At 42.8% G+C, this 20,168-nt stretch overlaps 1 protein-coding gene across 3 annotated transcripts in view; it reads right to left on the bottom strand.

Annotated features, from left to right (window-relative positions):
- Positions 1 to 3,996: 3,996 nt before the first annotated feature.
- LOC147014279 (uncharacterized) overlaps positions 3,997 to 20,168 on the bottom strand; it is a 30,759-nt gene continuing 14,587 nt past the window's right edge. Inside the window, exons 3-5 of one of the 3 annotated variants that reach the window (XM_085852126.1) lie at positions 9,859 to 9,978; positions 5,511 to 5,621; positions 3,997 to 4,300 (exon numbers count right to left, since the gene is read on the bottom strand). In XM_085852126.1, the coding sequence (XP_085708252.1) occupies positions 4,248 to 4,300; positions 5,511 to 5,621; positions 9,859 to 9,978 (284 nt within the window). In that variant the 3' untranslated portion in view covers positions 3,997 to 4,247. The remainder of the gene's footprint in view (positions 4,301 to 5,510; positions 5,622 to 9,858; positions 9,979 to 20,168) is intronic. The other 2 variants (XM_085852127.1, XM_085852128.1) reach the window with 2 other exon arrangements.

Raw genomic sequence — 20,168 nt, 5'->3', positions numbered from 1 at the left:
CTACTGAATGTACAAAGAAAAGAAAAAAAAAAAACACCTATTGCTCGTTTCTGCATTGTCAGCACAAACCCAGAATGTAACCATAAGTATATATATATATATATATATATATATATATATATATATATATATATATATATATATATATATATATATATATATATATATATATATATATATATATATATATATATATATATATATATATATATATATAATTATAACGTCTCTTCCAACAGCAAGTGCTTCCAGAGGAGTTTGGATTTATTTTTCTTTCTTCTTTATAGGAACAAAGCTCATGTGAGAACAAGGTAGTTCTGACAGTGGGACAAACAAATGAATGAACAAACAGGATAAGAGGAAATGGAGGGGAGTCAACATAAGCAAGTTAGATGTTTGGGTTAGGGGAGGTTAATAAAGATCATGGGACAGATTTGGGGATTACATGATGGAGGATGAATGAAACTGAATAACCACTGGAAGGTGGTTCCATAGATTGAAGTGAGGAAAAGTTGAGGTGTGCAGTTAGCCTGGATTTCCAAAGTTTAACCAGATGGTAGTTACTGGAAGAGCATATGCATCCTGGACTAGATAGGGGACGGAGGACTGACTAGATGGTAGAAAACACCACAGACCTACCTGTGATGCAAGAGCACCAGACCTTGTGCTTCGGTCTCATGAAAAATTCCAATAATTTGGAGCTTCAGATGTGATGTTGGGACACCAACCCAGAGTGGAAGAGTACTCCACGGAGCAAAGGACAAAGGCCGTGTAGACCGAGTCGTACCGATTATCCAAGGAAAGACTGATCAATGGACAATGCCATCTGCAACTGGTTTTTGAGGCCAGCTTTGCTGTGGTCAGCCTAAAAAAAGGTAGACAAGAGCTAGTAGACAACCCCTTCCACTGGATACATTTGATGAGCCATCCAATGATAGCATAAGATTTTTCAGAATTGAGAACATGTTCACACCAGGATTAAAAAATATGACATCATAAAGTTGCTAGGGAAATGCAATAATCCTTCAATTCTTATTATAACCTGGTAACCATTGGACAGAAGTGTACAACTTCATGCAAGAAGAGCCCAGGTTTTATCTCCCTTTTGGGTTAATGTTTCCATCAAGGAAGCACTTTCAAGACTATTTTTTTTTCATGATTCACCTACATTTTAGTATCCCACTACCACAATTTCCTCAGGGAAACCGATATCAATTTGACCTTTTTTCTCTCTTGGTCCCATGTGGCACGTATGCATGACCCCCTACAAAAAGGCAGAAACAGCACTCTCTAGGAGGGAGGGTTTTCATTTTAAATCACAAGTCAGGCTTGTGGAAGAGTTAGAATTGAATGCATCAGGACAAGGGAGGTACACAAGGGATGTGGAGAAGAATGAGCAGTAGGGGATGATTCATGAGATGAACAAGATGGATACAGAAGTAAACTCAAGGAAAGTGAGATGTGGGAGAAAAGATCATTTTGGATGGGGGATTGAATAGAATGTGGAAGTTGGTTCCACAGGCAGGAAAAAAAAAATGAAATGGGAACGAATGAGTGGAGGTGAGCAATGATTCTGGAAGTTTCAACAGAAGGTGGGTGCTGGTGGACCGCATGGGCCCTGCAGAAATTTGGGGGGAGGGATAAGGCATGGAAAGAGTAAGTACAATACCAGAAAGAAGGCAGCAGAACACAGGCCACAAACTTGTCTGCAACATTTGGGAAAGTGATGGGCCCATAAACCCAGCTTCATCATGGGAGATTCCAAACATTGAATTCCATGTTCCACATCAAGCTGAGCAAGGTGAGGCATGAGCAGTTCTCCTTCAAGCTGTGGATAAGAGTTCAAGAGTTCAAATGTGCCAAGGAAGGACTTGATGCAATGGAGAATGCTCTTTGTAAGCCAACTTAGAAGTGCAATTTGCCCAAGATCTTAGTTCGGACAAAGCCATGATCTGAGACCCAATGAAGGTCTGAGGAGATGCTGTTGCTGCTGCTTGCCTTTCTGAATGAGGGATGAGTTATTCTAAACTTGTAAAACACCCTGCCCATTGTACACCACCCTGTGAAGATTACCTTGTGTGTTTTTGCCCCATCTGTACACCTTGTCATGCTTCCAAGCTCAAATTTTGATGGATGGCTGATTTGAAAGTTGTTCCACAAGCACGTGCCTCAACCAAGTCCAAGTCCTGAAGTAATAGGGCCATTCCATGTCAAATCAAAGAATCTGCCGACATCTCAGATTTTTGTAAAACTTTGGGAACCAATTGGGACCCATGAAAAACGGCAAGAACTCAAATATTTTTGCTAACAGCCTCTTAATTAGTGAGATACAGACTAACGAACTTTGGACTAATTAGCACGACGTCACGAATTCAAATGGCCATATCGCTAAAAGTATAACACCTAGAGAGCTGGTTCTGGTGTCATTTTAAAGGTATTTTCATGCCCTATGAATTTGTCTGGGCAACATTTTCCTACCTCAACCACAAAAAAGTTATCACAAAATATAAACTTCAATCGTGAATCCCCAAAAAAATGTATCCTTCAAATTTCCTCAAAATCATCCCAGAGGTACCTTATGATGTCAAGAAGCTTCCACATAAGTTTTGTGATGGGCACTCCATTAGTTTGAGATATGAGCAATCATGTACATGTATGTATGGCATATAGGTTCGAAAATCAGCATTTGTAATGTATTATACAATCATTCTAACCTAGCCATGACAGGAACACAGGGAACGACCATCAATTGCTTTGAAGTATCATATACTTTCATTTTCAACTGGGCCTGAGGGGAAGAAACAAGTGCTGCTGTTGCTGCATTGAAGAGGAAATTGAAAGCCTAAGTCAGGTTAGTGAACACTGTGTACTTGAACTCACTTATTAATTGTATAATACATTACAAATGCTGATTTTCGAACCTATATGCCATACGTACATGTACATTATTGCTCATATCTCAGAAACTATTGGAGTGCCCATCACAAAATTTATGTGGAAGCTTCTTGACATCATAAGGCACCTCTGGGATGAATTTGAGGAAATTTGAAGGATACATTTTTTGGGGATTCACGATTGAAGTTTATATTTTGTGATAACCTTTTTTGTGGTTGGAGGTAGGAAAATGTTGCCCAGATAAATTCATAGGGCATGAAAATACCTTTAAAATGACACCAAAACCAGCTCTCTAGGTGTTATACTTTTAGAGATATGGCCATTTGAATTTGTGACGTCATGCTAATTAGTCCAAAGTTCGTTAGTCTGTATCTCACCAATTAAGAGGCTGTTAGCAAAAATATTTGAGTTCTTGCCGTTTTTCATGGGTCCCAATTGGTTCCCAAAGTTTTACAAAAATCTGAGAGATGACGGCAGATTCTTTGATGATTTGACATGGAATGACCCAATACCAGATTAAAAGATAATCGAGTTCAAGTGGAAAAAAGTAAGACAGATCAAGCAAATGAAATAGCACAATTTTAAGATGCAATACTTGCACCATTGTTACTCCACATTCACCACCAACACAATGATCAATTTTTTTTAAAGGGGCAACACCCTTGGGCACTCACCTGATAGCAGCTAAATAAGAAAACCAGGGAACCAGGGGTATGCGTGGATAACCAACAAAATATTTACCGGAGAAAATAAAACACCTATGGATTTTTTAAAATGCAGCCAACAAACTTAAGTACATCATTGGAGATGAAGGTTGTGGTGGTGTTTCATCAAAAATGTGTGTAGTCAGAGAAGTTGCAAATGTTTGTGGACCGGATGAACGACACACCATCCCATAAGCTCCCCTAAACTATGTTCCTGGTGAGCCAACAACCTGGGAATTTCATCTATATATGGGCCACTTACTTCCTTTGGAATCATGATTGGTTTCAGGTGGGTGTGTTTCAAAAAAGGGGGGGGGGTGGTGAGGAAGAGGGATGGGAGGGAGAAGGAAGAAATTTTTTTTTTAAAAGATTTCCAACAATACTCAATGCAAGCATGTGAACAACTCCATTTCCACTTTTATTGCTCATTTCCCTCATCTTGTTCAACAAATGCCCTTAAAGTTACTCCCATTGGGTGCAATGTTTCACTACAATATGCATCTACAGGTCAAAACCAACACAATACCAATTGTCTGGATATTCCACCAACACCACCACCATGACAATCACCACATGACAATTGTGATTATTACATTCCAAGCTCCAGACACCAGTGATGAACTTTCCCTGGAGGACTTTCCACTGTGCTCAGAGCATATTCTTTGAAGCATTTCTGCATATGCTCGTGTTCTGGATGCAACCTGCAACGGGAACAATATTCAAGAGTAAGAGTAATCAGAAATTGCAGACCTTCACCAGGACTTGTTTTTGTGGTGCATGTGTGTGTGACGTGCAGACATTGCATCGACGATGCAAGTTTATGTTCATACAGTGGACAAACAGACTTTCGGTTTTATTGCATCGATTCACATTCCAATCATATGTATTTTATAGATGCACATTCTTAATAGCATATTCTTGGAAGTATTCAGTTGAAGGGAAAAAAAAAAAAAAAAAAAAAAAAAAAAAAAAAAAAAATGCAACACTGGCTACCACCAGGTGGAATTTGTAGCAGACGTTAGCACATTATGTGTGTGACAAACTAGGCCAAATGCAAAAAAGAAAGAGCAATCGGAGATTACAGACCCTTGCCAGGACTTTTTGAGTGGTGCATTTTTTAAATAGGTTTTTGGGTAATATAGCTGCCAACCATGTGACCTAGATAATGTGTGAACCTTTTGTTCCTCATGGACGGGCGGTCAAACGTATAAAGTTTCGCCTCGATTTGTTCAGCCACTTCAAAGATTTTTGAAGGTTTTTTTTTTTTTTTTTTTTTAAACAATGTGGCTGCCAAATCATACGAGCGATGATGTAATGAAAATTTCTTCGGTAGACCATTTTATCCTGAGGTGACCCTCAAATTTTCATACTGATCAGATGTGGCGTTCTACATATGCATTTATGACGTCAACACGAGGGCACCTATGACATTTACAAAAAAAAAAATCCCCCATGAGTACTTGCTATGTGCAAAGGTTATTTTTTTCCTTGGTGCAGTTTGAGATAGAGATCCAATGTTTTTCCAATATGGCTGCCACACCATAGACCTATGATGTCATAATCATTATTAGAACATTCTACATGAGTCGTCGCATCAATGGCGAAAATTGTCAATACGACAAGCGGTTGAAGAAAAACACGAAAGTTCTGTGCAAACAAACCAATGTACCCAAATGCAATACTCTTCTTTGGCGAGGGTAAAAATTTGGGTGGTGGGGAGAGGGTTCTGGATTTTTGAAAGGAATTTTAACTCTCGGCTGCATAGAGATTTTAAAATACCTCAAGCAAAATGTTTTTCAACAAATGAAATGAAAACATTCATGGTCTCTTCCACACTCTTATACCAAAATAATATTCAAGGTTTGTTCAGACCAAAGTAACATGTTCAAGCCATGGGTTGTGCAAACTCACTGCACCGAGTGTACATGCGTCGGGCATCACGAGAACGCAACTCGACTTCAATTCGGCTTGGAGATTCACAATGATGGAAAACTGTCCTCTTATAAGGTCTTTGTGTTCTGCCTAAAATGAAAAAACAAACACACAAACAAAAACAACCCCCCCCCAAAAAAGCATGACTTGTTAAAAAAAAACAAACGGTCAACCATACTCAGGGTAAAACGTGGAAAAGGGAAGGTTAAGGATTTTGGTAGGTGTACAACATTTCATTACCAATTCAGCATCCAAGTCAATTTCTCAAGATTTTGGAAACCTTGGTTCAAATCCCATACATGTTGCATTGTCTACTTTCAATGTTAGAGTATATTCATGTCAACGAATGTGTCCCCCATGCCATGTATGCACTTAGCTTAGATACAGCAGCCATCAAATACAATCTGCTAAGCTTAGATACAGCAGCCATAAAAACAAACCATCAATACTCCTTCCACCCCCCCCCCCCCCAACACCAATCAAAGGTTTGGTCAAATGAAATTTGCCAACACGTCTTCTCTTCCTAAATTCTTCAAGAGATTTTTTTTTTTTTAATCTGCATTAATTTGGATCTGCATTCCACATTATGCTCCCATGCATGAATATCGGTCTGACAGGCTTTACAAACTAACTTTTACAGATGGAATATTTATGTGCTTCATTATACCACCTTGTCTCCACTTCTTCCAGACCAACAAATTCTATTCCTCCTAATCCCTCAAAGATAAACGTTTGAACTCTTCTAAATTGAATTTTGAGCACAGGAGCATTTTTTTTTTCTTCATCCATTTCGTAAAATGATTGAAGAATTGATCACAAAAGTTGAGGATCAGTGATATCTATGCACTTCATCGACAACTGCCTACATCAAATGGAATGTCCAACTTTTTTTTTTTCTTTCCCCCACATTGAATCAGGCCATTATCCACTTTCTTTCCTTTCTCCATCACCACTCACCGTAATCTTCATTTTATTCAAGTTGATGCGTAAGGTTCTTTATTGCAATTTTTTTCATTTTTGAAACGTCTCTTTTGCTTCAAGTCATCAGCATACAATAACTTGCATGGTAATTGCCACCTTTCATTTTGTCGATTGTTGAACCATTATGTGCAGTGGAGGATTGAAATTCTACCTTGCCTTCAAACAATTCAATGCACCCAAAAAATTGATCTTAACTAAAGTCCTCGATTTATTTATATACGAGCAAATACCACCCATTGCGCTGCTGACGGGAATACGAAGGGGAGGGGAGGGGAAGCAGCGCGAGGGGGAGGGGAAGCAGCGCGAGGGGGAGGGGAAGCAGCGCGAGGGGGAGGGGAAGCAGCGCGAGGGGGAGGGGAAGCAGCGCGAGGGGGAGGGGAAGCAGCGCGAGGGGAGGGGAAGCAGCGCGAGGGGGAGGGGAAGCAGCGCGAGGGGGAGGGGAAGCAGCGCGAGGGGGAGGGGAAGCAGCGCGAGGGGAGGGGAAGCAGCGCGAGGGGGAGGGGAAGCAGCGCGAGGGGGAGGAAGCAGCGCGAGGGGGAGGGGAAGCAGCGCGAGGGGGAGGGGAAGCAGCGCGAGGGGGAGGGGAAGCAGCGCGAGGGGGAGGGGAAGCAGCGCGAGGGGGAGGGGAAGCAGCCCGAGGGGGAGGGGAGGCAGCGCGAGGAGAGGGGAGGCAGCGCGAGGAGAGGGGAGGCAGCACGAGGGTTCTTTTCTTGAAGTAGTTATTGAGGACAAAGCAACAGTTTCTATTTTCGCTTCTTGCCTTATTTCCTCACCACCATTACTGTTTGAGCTTGACCTATCCATTCAAATTTCCATTTATAATCACTTGAAGCAAATCCTCTCGTTCATCTCAAAATGATCTTTGTTTTTCCACCTAAACTTGCTGAGGGTGCTTACAATATTCATCATTCCATGTCTGTAACACTAATGGCCTTTTGGTCTCCACACCAGAAACTCCTTAGCCTTATAATCAATGTTTATACAACAAGAATTATATATATATATATATATATATATATATATATATATATATATATATATATATATATATATATATATATATATATATATATATATATATATATATATATATATACATACAGTTTACAAAAACAAATTCAAAAAGCAACCCTCTCACTTTAAAACACCAAAATGGACGTACCATGCCAGGTGTTTGAATCGACTTCACACTCAAATGGTTAAATGACAGACAATGATGGCATATCCCCAAGCTAAAAAATAAAAAGTGGGATATTGTAATCTACTGTGTGTCAGTCACAGTATCTCGTCCTGAATGTCAAACGGCAAGAATGTGCGAGAGCAGCATCACTTTTGGCCATGGCCTTTGGGCTGAGGTCAAACCTCTCCCCCCACCCAAAAAGTAATTACAAGCACATTTTTAAATGAAACTTTGTACACATATGCAATCAACATTGGGAAACATTTAAATCTAAACCCCAACCCCCCCCCCCACTTCATGCCTCGGGGGGGAGGGGGGGGACTTAGGGTTGCAGTGGTCAAAATTATTTTTTTTTAACTCAAAATTTGATATTGGGTCATTTCTTGTGGAACTTTTTGCCATGTTTAAACATTGCTTTGGTTGGAAAGCATGAGGCTTTGTGATGAAACGCCATAGTCTTCGCTCCAGTCAGGTTTTGATATGACTCAATTTCTTCCTACGTGCTGCTTGCTTGATGGTCAGCATTTAGGGATAGAGCATGGACACATAAGCAGAGGTTGGCAACCATTGTGCAGGCTTTGGCAGTAATGTCCCCTCCTACATTAAAGTTCCTTGCATGGAAACTCATTCAATAATAATAATGATAATAATAACAACAAAAAACAAACAAACATGACACCACTCCCATTTGCAAGCCAAGTATGCATACACTACTTTATTTTCAAATTTTACCCTTCTATGAGCAAATCCAAGTCAATTTATTATATCCATTGCTGGGGAAACACCACATTATGAGAACTCATAGCTGGCAGTGGGACAAGATTTTAAAATTCTGTATACCAGGTATGAACCATCTGGTAGAATTTATTTTTTTAGCACTGCATCAACATTACTATTACGTCATTGCCAATGGTAGATCGTGTGCTGAATAAGTGTTTTTTGTTTTTTTTTTACCCCGTGGGGTCTTCCACCGCACGGGGACTAAGCGCCGCTCATTTGAATGTCTATTTCTCCATTATTCGTGAACAGAATTCGATGAAAATTGACAGGCATATACTAGACACATGCGCAGGCATTAACCGAGCCCAAAGTGCGATTCCAGCCCTTTGGGCCCATTTTCTTAAAATTGCTATTTCTCGGTTATTCGTGAAAGAAACCGGATCAAATTTGACAGGTATATTCTTGAGGTCACTCTGCAGGCATTAACTGAGCCCAAAGTGAGATTCCAGCCCTTTGGGCCAAGAAACGGCCCTTTCGGCCCATTTTCTTAAAATTATTTAAAAAAAAAATGCACTGGGCAATGCCCAACGGAAAATTAAGCCGCAAATGATAATATTAAACTAACTTCACTCTTGTGAGGTGTTCTGGTTTCTTTCTGATGCGATGAAAATCTTAGCAAATTTCAAAACTATCTGTTGTCCGTGCTATCGTTCAACTGAGAGTTGTACGAATGAACCCCACAGGGTATGTTCGCAATTCGAACTTATTTATTTTTTTTCGGGTTTTTTTTTTTTTGCAACTTGTCATTACCTTCAAAATGGCACGTATGAGTACAGACGAAGTGGCAAAACTGATAATGATAATCATTACATAGATTTATGTTCACTGAACTGCCAGATCATTTGTTGCATTCTCTGGCATGGCAGCATATTCTTTTTACAATACAATCATGTAATTATTATTATTATTATTTTTTTTTACAAGACCATGTCATGGCAGAATCTAGTACACCCAGCACTACAAGTATACTAGTAGTTGGCAGTTAAAACAAAAAAAAAAAAACTAAAATTTATGTCTACAGTTGAACACTGCACAGGGTATCATGTTCTATGAACTCACATTCGACAAGTTATAATTCCCAGACATTTACGACAAAATTTAAACTACCTCCAGTTTCTGAAGTGCAATGTCAACTCCCATTTTGTAGCATCAGACTACCAACAGCACTTTATCACGCAGGTTTTCAAAAAAATAAAGTATTAAAAACAAACAAAAAAAAGTATGCCATTTTTATATTGGGAACAGGGTGTAAGAGCAAAATGATATGATAGCCTGTTCGTCACTTGACAGACCTCTGCAGGAATCCTTGGCATAAAACATGAAATTGAATTGACAAGGTGAGACATTTCACCTTACAGCAGGATATGAATGAGGTGTGTAGTATACCAGCTGTGTGGTGAGCAATTCTTGGAATGCTTTGCTGATAAAGACTGCGTCGAACACCACCAGAGCTTTTTCTTTCCCATGAGGGTCTTGTGAGCAAGTGCTCACATTCTCCTGCTTTTCCTGGAAAAGGATACTCAATGTGAAGAAAGCAAAACTGATCTTCTCACTCACCCTCTACTCAGTTAACACCAAAGAAAGTCAAAGGACACAAACTATATACTCTTCACCAAAGGGGTCAGGTCAGGTCAGGTATGGGAGCATGCACCAGAACAGCACGTCGCTGCGTCCACTTTCCGCCAGTACTCCAGGGGCTTCCGTCTGGCCCTTCCCCATCTCCTTGAGATTCTGGTTAACCTGCTGCAACCATGAGGCACACAGTCGGCCCATTGGCCTCCTCCACTCACAAGACTCCCTCGCTGAGAGAATCTGGTGAGCAGGATCAGTGTCAGGAAAATGAGCCACATGTCCATACAGCTGCAGCTCACAGACTATGCAAGTAGCAAATCTCATTGGACACAAAGTCTGACCAGCGATAGCCAAGGATTTTCTGAAGAGACTTGGTACCAAAGGAATTAGGTCTCCATCTCAGATCCCTGGTCAGAGGCCAAGTCTCACATCCAGAGAAAGACTGGAAGCACCAAGGACCAGAAGACTCGGACTTTCATCCTCCCGCACAGGTACCGGCAGCACCACACCGAATGATCCAGTGACTCCATAACTCCCCAGGCCCGACTGACATCTGTTGACCTCTGGCTCACAGCCAGCAGAGACATGAATATCACTGCCAAGGTAAGTGAATCTCTCCACGACCTCAACACAAACAAGTACAGACAGAATCGCAGCATCCAAGATGTCATTGGAAGCCTGGATCTTAGTTTTGAATCAGGAAACCCATAACCCAGTGGCTCAGACTCCACATTCAGCACCTCAAGGGCCCCCAAAAGGCTATCCAGAGTCTCCACAAAGATGACTGCATCATCTGCGAAATCAAGGTCAGAAATCTTGACATTCTCAAACGATGCACCACAGCTTGATCTCTCCGACATCTTCCCCATAATCCAATCCATAAAAGTGTGGGGGCCAGTACACACCCCTGACGAACTCAAGTAACAACTGCAAATAAGTCAGAGATGGTACCACCAGTCACAGCACTCAGTACCAGAGTATAGTTGACATCAGATCGATCAATTTTGGTGGCACCTCACGAAGACCAAGAATCCTCCAGAGGGCATCCCAATTCACTGAATCAAACGCTTTACAGAGATCAACACAGGCTGCAAGCAGCCCCTGTCGAAAATCCCGTCTGCATTCGGTGAGGATACAGTCACCGTATCCTCACCATCAATTGCTCCCGAACAGCAAGGATACGGTCAATCGTTGACCTCTTTGGTGTAATACCTGACTGCTCTGGATGCTGATGCTCAAGCAGATGGTGGTGAACCCTATCAAAAATTATCTGAGCAAAGACCTTGCCCAGCACAGAGCAGAATCACCCCTTGGTATTTTTGCAGTCTTTGTGATCACCCTTCCCTTTCCAGAGAGGGACAACAAGGCCCCTCTTCCAGTCAGTTGGTAAGATGCCTGTGTTCCAGGCAGAGCACAGAACTGCATGCAACACCACGAGTGCAGCATTTCCACCAGCCTTGAGAAGTTCAGCATGGATGCCACAGATCCCTGGAACTTTACCCATTTTAACTGGTTCACTGCAGCCTGCAAATCCACAAACAAAGATGGACCACAGTTGATTGGAGGGTCAGCAACAGGGATTGCAACACCCCTGACTTCCAACTCGACAGCTGGTGGATCAGCCCAATACAACCGCACAAAGTAACCGGCCCAGCGGGCCTTCACTTCGGACTCTTTCAAGAGCCTACCATCCTCTGCTCTAACTGCAGTACACCGAGGGACAGGCTTGGACCAACACTATGCACGAATTCCCCTGTAAGCAGGATGACAATCACTTGACCACAGGTGATGCTCTACCCTCTCACAAATTCACATAGGCCTCCTTGTCCACCCTTGGTGCACGTACAGTTTTATGCCTCAGCTCTGCCACTCTGGTCAATGGTATCCAGCGTCCCTTGAGCAAAATTATTCTTCGCCCTCCGGTGAGTTCCAAGACATCCCCCGGCAACATCAAGGACGGTGGTCTTGAAGGCACTACACAACTCTTCAGGATCCTCCAAATCACCCAGACCCCCCCCCCCCCAAATCTCCACTCAGCCTGTTCGCAAACTCCTCAGATACCCTCTCATCCTTGAGCTTGCCAACATCCAGCCGAGGCTGGGATGGTACTATTCTCGTGGATTTAAGGTGCAACCTTAGAGTGGCTACAAGCCGGTGGCCAGTATTGAGGAACTGAGCACTCCGGTAGACCGTGCAGTTCTGGATCATCCTCCAGCGACCATCAACAAGCACGGAGTGAATCTCCTTTGCGACACCACCAGCATTGGAATATGAAGTCCAGTGATGAGCTTGTGCATGCTGAAACCATGAACCAGCTACTCCAAGTCCATGACTTCTTGCAAAGTCAAGCAACTTGGTGCTATTCAGGTTCACAGTTCGACTCATGGGGACCAACACACATCTCATAAGCATCCATATCAGTTCCAGTCGATGCATTGAAATCCCCCAAGACTAGAAGTGTATCTCCCCTGGGGTACTGATCAACCACAGACTCGAGCGTGGCATAGAATGCATCCTTCATGGTGAGATCACTCGCCTCAGTCGGACCATATTCAGAGAACTGGGAAATGGCACCCAAGGAGTGACAAATCCTTAGTCTCATAATACTCGTTGACCGGTGTTACCTCAATTATCATTGGAGTCAGCTTATTGGACACAGCAACAGCAACTCCTTGGGCACGGTAACCATCAGAGCAACCAGACCAATAGTAGTCGAAAACACCCGCCATGATCTCACCACAATACCGATGTCCAAACACTTGAGCTCAGATGATAACAGACAGGTGATCATCCTCTCTTAGGGATTGGACATTCCAGGCACCCACCCAAAAGGACCATCTCAGGTTAACCCAAGGAGACCGCCATCTGGTGGACAACACCTCAGCACCACCCCGACACTCCACTGCAATCTGACCCAGGAATGTTACCCCGCGGTTTCCCTCCTATCAAAGATTGGGAGTCCCAAAGGCTTTGCCCAAATACTGTCATCCGGTGAGCTGCTCTGCAAAGGGAATCTGCACAGGAGGTACTCCCATGGAGTATGAAGGGAATGTTTTGTGGAATGAAGGGTTTTACGGTAGCCGGAGTGCAAATCCTGCCACCAACCTCCTAATAAGTAACCCAACTGCAGGAGGACGTCCGCAGATACAGTTGGGCACTAGATATGGATGGCCGTTGGCTCTCAAGGAGCTCCTCCACCCTTTGAACCACCAAAGGTGGTTGAAACCAAAATAGCCAGTTTCTCCACAAGGGAAGGACCTTGCTTTAATTCTGGATGTCTTTAGCCTCAATGCATCAAGACCATTGTACTTGACCTTGTAAGGGAAACTGCTTCAAACTAGAAAGGTCGTTCCCATTAGAATGTGGCACAGAGACAAATGGGTCAAAATTGAAAGAAACCCAAACTAAAAGCAAGAACGCAGGTACACATTTCCACCCTTGATGTGACAACATTCATTGTTCCATAGTAATTGCTATGTTTGCATAGGATACCATGTTTATACTACAAAGCAATACGACTCAAATTCGTTACATTGGGTTCAAACGTTTCTCACTTTTGTGATTTATTTATGTTGCTGTAAACACATGCTAGTGGTTGCCAAGCAACTTGCAATGGACCTCGTGTTCAATTATATCATGTTGGAAATTCTGAGAGAGCAATGTCAGGTACATATCTTTATTTTGCCTTCCATTTAACTATACTCGCTGACCACGGGATGGCGATATAGTCTCACTGAAAATATGCCGAATGCAAACTACTGCATACCAGTTTCAAAAACCTGAGATTTTAATCAGCACTGACCAATCTTCAAATGTTATGGATGACCTCAAGTATATTAAAAAAAAAAAAAAAAAGAGATAAGCACCTTGTTCAAGTACAAGTGTACCAACCAACATCTATTTCAATGGTCCTAATTATTTCCATGGGTTGTCTCTTTCGAGTGCAGCCTGTGGCTGCTGGTTGCATCATTGGTTGGGCCACGGCTATGCCGCTGATGCAGTGTCCCCCTTACCAGTGCACTGGTACTCATTTTGCCAACCTCAGAAGGATGACAGGCTGAGTCAACCTCCTGGTGTATTAATTCAGCAGCCCAACGGGGTTTGAACTCAGGACCCCAGGATCCCAAGCCGCCACCCTGTCCACTAAGCCAACACCAGGCTTTCTCCATGGGTTGTAATCCCCATTTACAGGGTTCAGAAGGTGGAACAGCATCCTTCCAGCAGTTGGCCATGGAAGGTTTTTAATCCAAAGTATTTTATGAAATGGCTGGCCAGGCTTGATATTCGACTGTAGCAGATTTGGAGAAATTTGTATTTTTCAGGATGCTGGCAATAAATACTCCACTCTTCAAAGGACGCAATGGGATCTTTAACCTCCAATAATAATCATTAATGGTAAATGAGTCGAGATCAATGGCCATCCAAAGGATGCTGCACTGTGATGAATCACTTCGTTGAGGAATATTTGGAGGGAAGGTAGAGGGAGTAACGATATACTTTGTGGGAGATGGAGGTGCAAGAAGTAGGTTGGAGCGAAGTGGGGAAGGGGGGTGTTCTGGACTTGCTTGGTAGTGAGACTTGAAAGGGGGGGGGGGGGACGAGACTTTCATTTAGGAGGGGGACTTGAGGGGAAGTGGGATGGTCCAGTCTGCCAGCATTGGTACAGGATTGAATGAAATTGGGTACGTTAAAACAGCATGTTCAAAAAGGATAGCAAAACCACTAGTCACTTTAACAGCATGTACCATTTTTGAAGAGATTACAACATGGGCTTCCCTTGAAGTACGAGACAAACTGTGGCTGCCACCCTTTCTACCTGCTCTGGAACTAGATCTCAGGGGGATGCGCAAACCAGAAAAATGAGCACCCCCCTCCAGCAGCCAGACTCACCAAGCCCAACCCCAATGCTTATAAACACCCAGATAGAGTTTCGTGTATTTATTTTTGTTACAATTTCAGCACACGTTTTACAACCAAAATCTCACCCTGAGCCGAATCCCAAGATTCAAACTGCGGAATCAAACCCAGCAGTAGCTCCAACCAAGTGTGCCCATCCGCCCAACCCGCAAACTCTGATATACTGGGCTCAAAACAACACAACAACCTGTGGGAACTTACTTCATAAATGTTCAAAGAGAAGTGAGAAAGGGAGGAAGGAGATGGAAGGGGTGGGGTGGATGGATGGAAAGTGGATTCACAGCAAGTTGTTCGTGAACACACGATACTTCAATCCGAGTGAACACCAAGTGTAAAGAATGAATGAGTTCCCACCTGGTGTTCCTTTTGCCATTACATTCCCTGTAGCATCTGCAGTGAACTTGGGTTTTGGAACCTCTCCCCTAATAACCTCTAAAGTACTCCATCAGGGTCAGTGCATCTCCATGCAGTGCTCAGCATGACCGCTCCAAGGTCAAGGTTACATTTTAAAAACTTGTCAGATTTAACTAAGACAATGGAACACACATCTATACATGTACTGCATTTCATTTACATAACCACCAAACATGGTCTTCAACGTCAATTTGTAATTTTATTTTCAAAACAACAGCTGTGATTAAAAGTCATTTACACCACCATCTACTGTCTTGCCATGGTCGCAAACCATCCATCCATTCAACCATGAAGGAACGGCAGGCTTGGTACCACACAACACTGCGGGGTGAAAGTCAGGTGGTCCATCGAAGCATTTTTGATTGTGTTGTGCAAATGGACAGTGTGGGTACTCTTGCCTTTTATCGCCATCGCTTGCAAATTAACATCCAAGCAGCTTGTAGAGTGCTCGCCAAGTTTCTTAAGCACTCTAACAAAACAGTGAAGGAAAGGCAGGCTTGGCAAGCGATTGCCAATCGGTCATATTAAGCACCTCTGGGAGACGTCCATCCAGAATATTAAACAATTCAACACTTTAGCAGTCAGAGCAGCTGCTGAGGTCAATTAAGAAGTTTAACCAGCCTGCTCCAAGTCAAGGCATTGTTGAGCAGGCCGATTCTCGTATTCATGCTGAGGCGAATTAGCTCATGTGCTGAGCAAGACACCGGCAATCAACTCTTGGCTGGTCATGAGACGGACCTCAAAGGGGACGGCTCCATTCTACAAAGCAGGTCGGTAAGCATGATCGACGAAGCTGCAAGGCAGTTGGTGAGCAGTGGTGTTGAATACCACTTCATAAAATGACCTCACGCACGTTTCCCACTGCCGAGAGAGTGGCTTGGCACCATTTTTGAGCGAGTCTACCCGAGCAGGACAAAGCGCCTCAATTCCAAAGTTCCATAAAGACCATCCCTGTACCAAGCTAAGTGCCAGCATAAAGGGAGGATTTTCTTTCATTTAGTTTCCCCCTTGTCTGGATTTAAATCAGTGTGTAGAGGTGCCTCAACTTTAAGCTTTAGTTTGCTTCATGCATTATTATTGCATTCTGACTTGTGCCCTTGTAAATATGTCCATTTTCATTAAATTCCACGTTTATTTCAAGTTGCTGTGTCCGTGTATAAACCCCTTGTGCTGTGCATCCATTGCTCCACCTCTCCCTCCCACGACATAATCCGAGGATCACGTGTCCACCTCCCGAGGGGAGGGGAAAAAAAAATACGCTCGGTAATCTGGCCTGATCAGTGTTAACCGCCCATCCACCACAATTGGGTCGGGGGGGAATTAACCTTAACTGCCGAGACCCACGACAATATGATACAAAATATATCATAAAAAAAATTAAGTGAATATACATTCCCTCTGAATCCACCTCAACTTACTCAATCGCAGGTGATGCAACCAAAGTCACTTTTACATTTTAGGTTTATATTGAATAAATGACAATGTAGGATCTTTTTCTTGGAGATTCAATTTATTTTAAATTAAATAAAAATAAAAAAAACAAGCAGTCATAGACTGGTACTTATGAAATCGTCAACTCAACCTCTGACCTTGTCTAATAAAAGCTCTCAAGAAGGTAGCGACGCAAACCAGAAGTTTCTACGATGATTCTGTACCAAACCATGAAAAATCGAATGTTTGACCTCACTGTGACCGATTTTGACCAAAATCTAATCAGCGCCAGCCATCACCCTCCTGAATCACGTGGTGTAATTTGACATTGGTAGCTTCTTCTGTTCAAGTTACCGCAGATTAACGTAACGTAAAGGTCACACTCGACGACCCCCCCCCCAACTCGAAAGGACGCCGGTGCGAGCGCGATGACGTCAGCGCGCACACGCAAAACCTTTACGCGACTCAACGACGCGTCTGCTGGAGCGCGCTGCGCCACGTGACGAGCCGTGACGGGTGAAATATTTTTATATAATCGTAAAATGTCTCCAAAACATCCGATTCTTACCAGAATTTCGACAACCGAGTGTTAAGCGTCCTAAGCGATCGCAAAAACCGAAGACAAAATTAAAATCGAAGTTAAAACAAACTCGTAACGTCGACCGAAGCAAAAATACTCCATTTCTCCACAGGAATTCACGGAATTATTTAATACTAGCATAACCCGCGCTCTGCGCGACATGTTGGGGTGGGTGTGTTTGAGAAGGGACCTGATGCAGAGTATCAGTAGTAATTTTACTTTAATGCAGTAAGTGGAATACGATTTCACTGTTTCAGAACCATTTTATTTACTCTTTTTGTACCATGCACCTCATATGGTCTTTGAGATAATGTAAGCCGAATATCACGTTATTCGAGCGCAGAACAAAGTCGAAGATAGCGCGACACGAAACCACAAACTCGGAAATAATATAAAATATTATTTTACAACACTGATATTTTAAAAACAGCCGCAACTTGATGAATCGACACAAATTCCGCCGAACTTACCTCGATCTTCCAAACTCACGCTCCGTCAACAATACCTGTGGTAACTTTGAGTTATCATGTTTTGGATGTTTGACCTCACTGTGACCTTTGACCGATTTTGACCAAAATCTAATCAGCGCTAGTCATCACCCTCCTGAATCACCTGGTGCAATTTGACATTGGTAGCTTCTTCCGTTCGAGTTATCGTGCCTTCCAACAAACAAACACACAAACAGAGGACGGAAGTGATCAATATACTTAGGAAATCTTTAGATTTCGTAAGTAAAAAAAACACGATTGGAAGCTGCATACATTGCAAAGCATTGATGTGCAAGTTCCACCCACACAATTTCAGATGTTCATACATGACAGAGGGCAATCAAAACTGCTTAACAGCAGTTGCAATCCACTTTCCATCCAATGCAATGCACCAACAAGTAAGCTTGCACATGGTTGACAGATCAAATTAAACCAATATTATGTACAAAGGCCATATCATTAGTCACCATAACAAAGCTAGTGATTTGGTTTATAATGCTTCAAAGCCTGAAACTCACTCCTGTTAAAAACATTCAAAAAGTGGGAATGGACATGGGGTATAATTAGGTTCCGTGGTGCATGATAGCAATTCAACTTGCAGACTTTCAAACTGAAAATTTCCCAAAATGTATACATTTTGATTCTTACTGCCAGCCCTTCATACTGCTTAAGTATTAAATATAGAGCTCAGTGGGACTATTGCAAAGTTCCAGTGAGCCAACGAAAATTGATTCAAGAAAATGAAAATACAGCCAGGTTCACAAAAATGGGGAAGTGTATATATATATATATATATATATATATACTTTTTTTTTTTTTTTAAATACAAGAAAAACAAGGTGACAGAGGGTAAAAAGTCAATGGGTCAGTGGGGCAATACTTTGGCACCAAACAAGGGAATTAATAAACAGGGAAAGAAAGGAAGGGGCCTGCAAGTTAAAAGGTTGAGCAACGAAAGGTCAATGAAGGTACCAAGTATTGTGGGTAAGGGATGGGTGACGAGATGTTGGTGACGGAGGGTAAGGGAGGATTTGGATTGAAAGCGAGTGGAAGTGAAAGGGATCGAATCAAGTCATCCCGATCACACACCAAATTGTCTGAATCCATCCACAACTTTTTGAGATATCCTGTGAACAACACAAAACAGGTGAAAACAACCACCTTCCACCTTTGGTGGCAGAGGTAATTGCACCTGCTTGAATTGAAGCCCTGGAGGAAAGTGGGATTGAACAGCCTGAGAAAGACAGTTCCACAAATGGGACAGAAGAACAAAGCCCAGATACAAGGAGTTTAACCAAGAGGAGGTTAAACTACCAGAATCCAGGTTTTGTAAATGAACTGAAGAGCAGAGGAAACAAAAAGTAGAGGCAACTTGCCTGCAATGCAAGGGAACCAGACGTTGTGCTTCAGCTTCATTGCTGGAGATTTCAATGATGTTGAACACGTCATGACATGGGTTTGATCATCAGTAATCCTAGTGCAGTTGTCAGTTTGTACGCACGCAGCATGTGGCTGCTGGTTAGCATCAGTTCTCGCAGAGGCGTGGCAGTGTTGCTGACGTCGTGCCCTTATAGGTTAAAGCAGGAAATTGGGAATTTGTTCAGTGCGTCAGCGATAGCAAAGTCACTTCATGAAGGAAACCATGGGATTTAACGTCCATTAGAGGGTCTAGACACATTGACACCTCACCCCTAATGCAGTACGATTATGAGGAATGAGATGAGGGTTGACAACTGCACTTTTTGTCTCTTCAAAGATAAATAAATAAAAATAACTAGAGGCATTATGCTTTATAACTGCAAGCAGTTATTGCCAGGTGTCATGATGCCCCGCTTTGAGACAACCCCCCCCCCCTTTGAACAGACACCTGACTCGCGCTTTGAAAAGCGGGTGGAGATGGACGGATCCAGAAGAAGCCTTGAAAGGGAGTGGAAGTGAAAGGGATCCCCACAGCCGGTCACTCACATACAGGTCACCCTGTGAGCTTCGCCATGCCCACTTTTGCAATGTGGGACTTCCCGCAACCATATCCGCACACGTCCCACGGATGTCACACCACTTATGCACACGGGCTGTCCGGCTCTCGTACCACACAATTTTCCCACGCTCACCCTCACCCTTTCCATGCACACACACTGTCCAAGAGTAGTCCCGCAGCCACTTGGGTTACACGAGCAGCACATCGGACCTTTGTCATCGGCTCCCAAAGGAAAAGTTTATGAAAGAGCACGATTTTCTTTCCTCTGCATAACACGATAATTCACACACCTTCATTGGGTGGTGTATATTCAACT

This window comes from Eptatretus burgeri, chromosome 13 (genome assembly GCF_056783735.1).
Source record: "Eptatretus burgeri isolate ZD-2024b chromosome 13, Ebu_testis_v1, whole genome shotgun sequence".
Taxonomy (NCBI): Eukaryota; Metazoa; Chordata; class Myxini; order Myxiniformes; family Myxinidae; genus Eptatretus; species Eptatretus burgeri.
The sequence above is the reverse complement of the archived record's forward strand: the minus strand, read 5'-3'. Positions and strand labels throughout refer to the sequence as shown.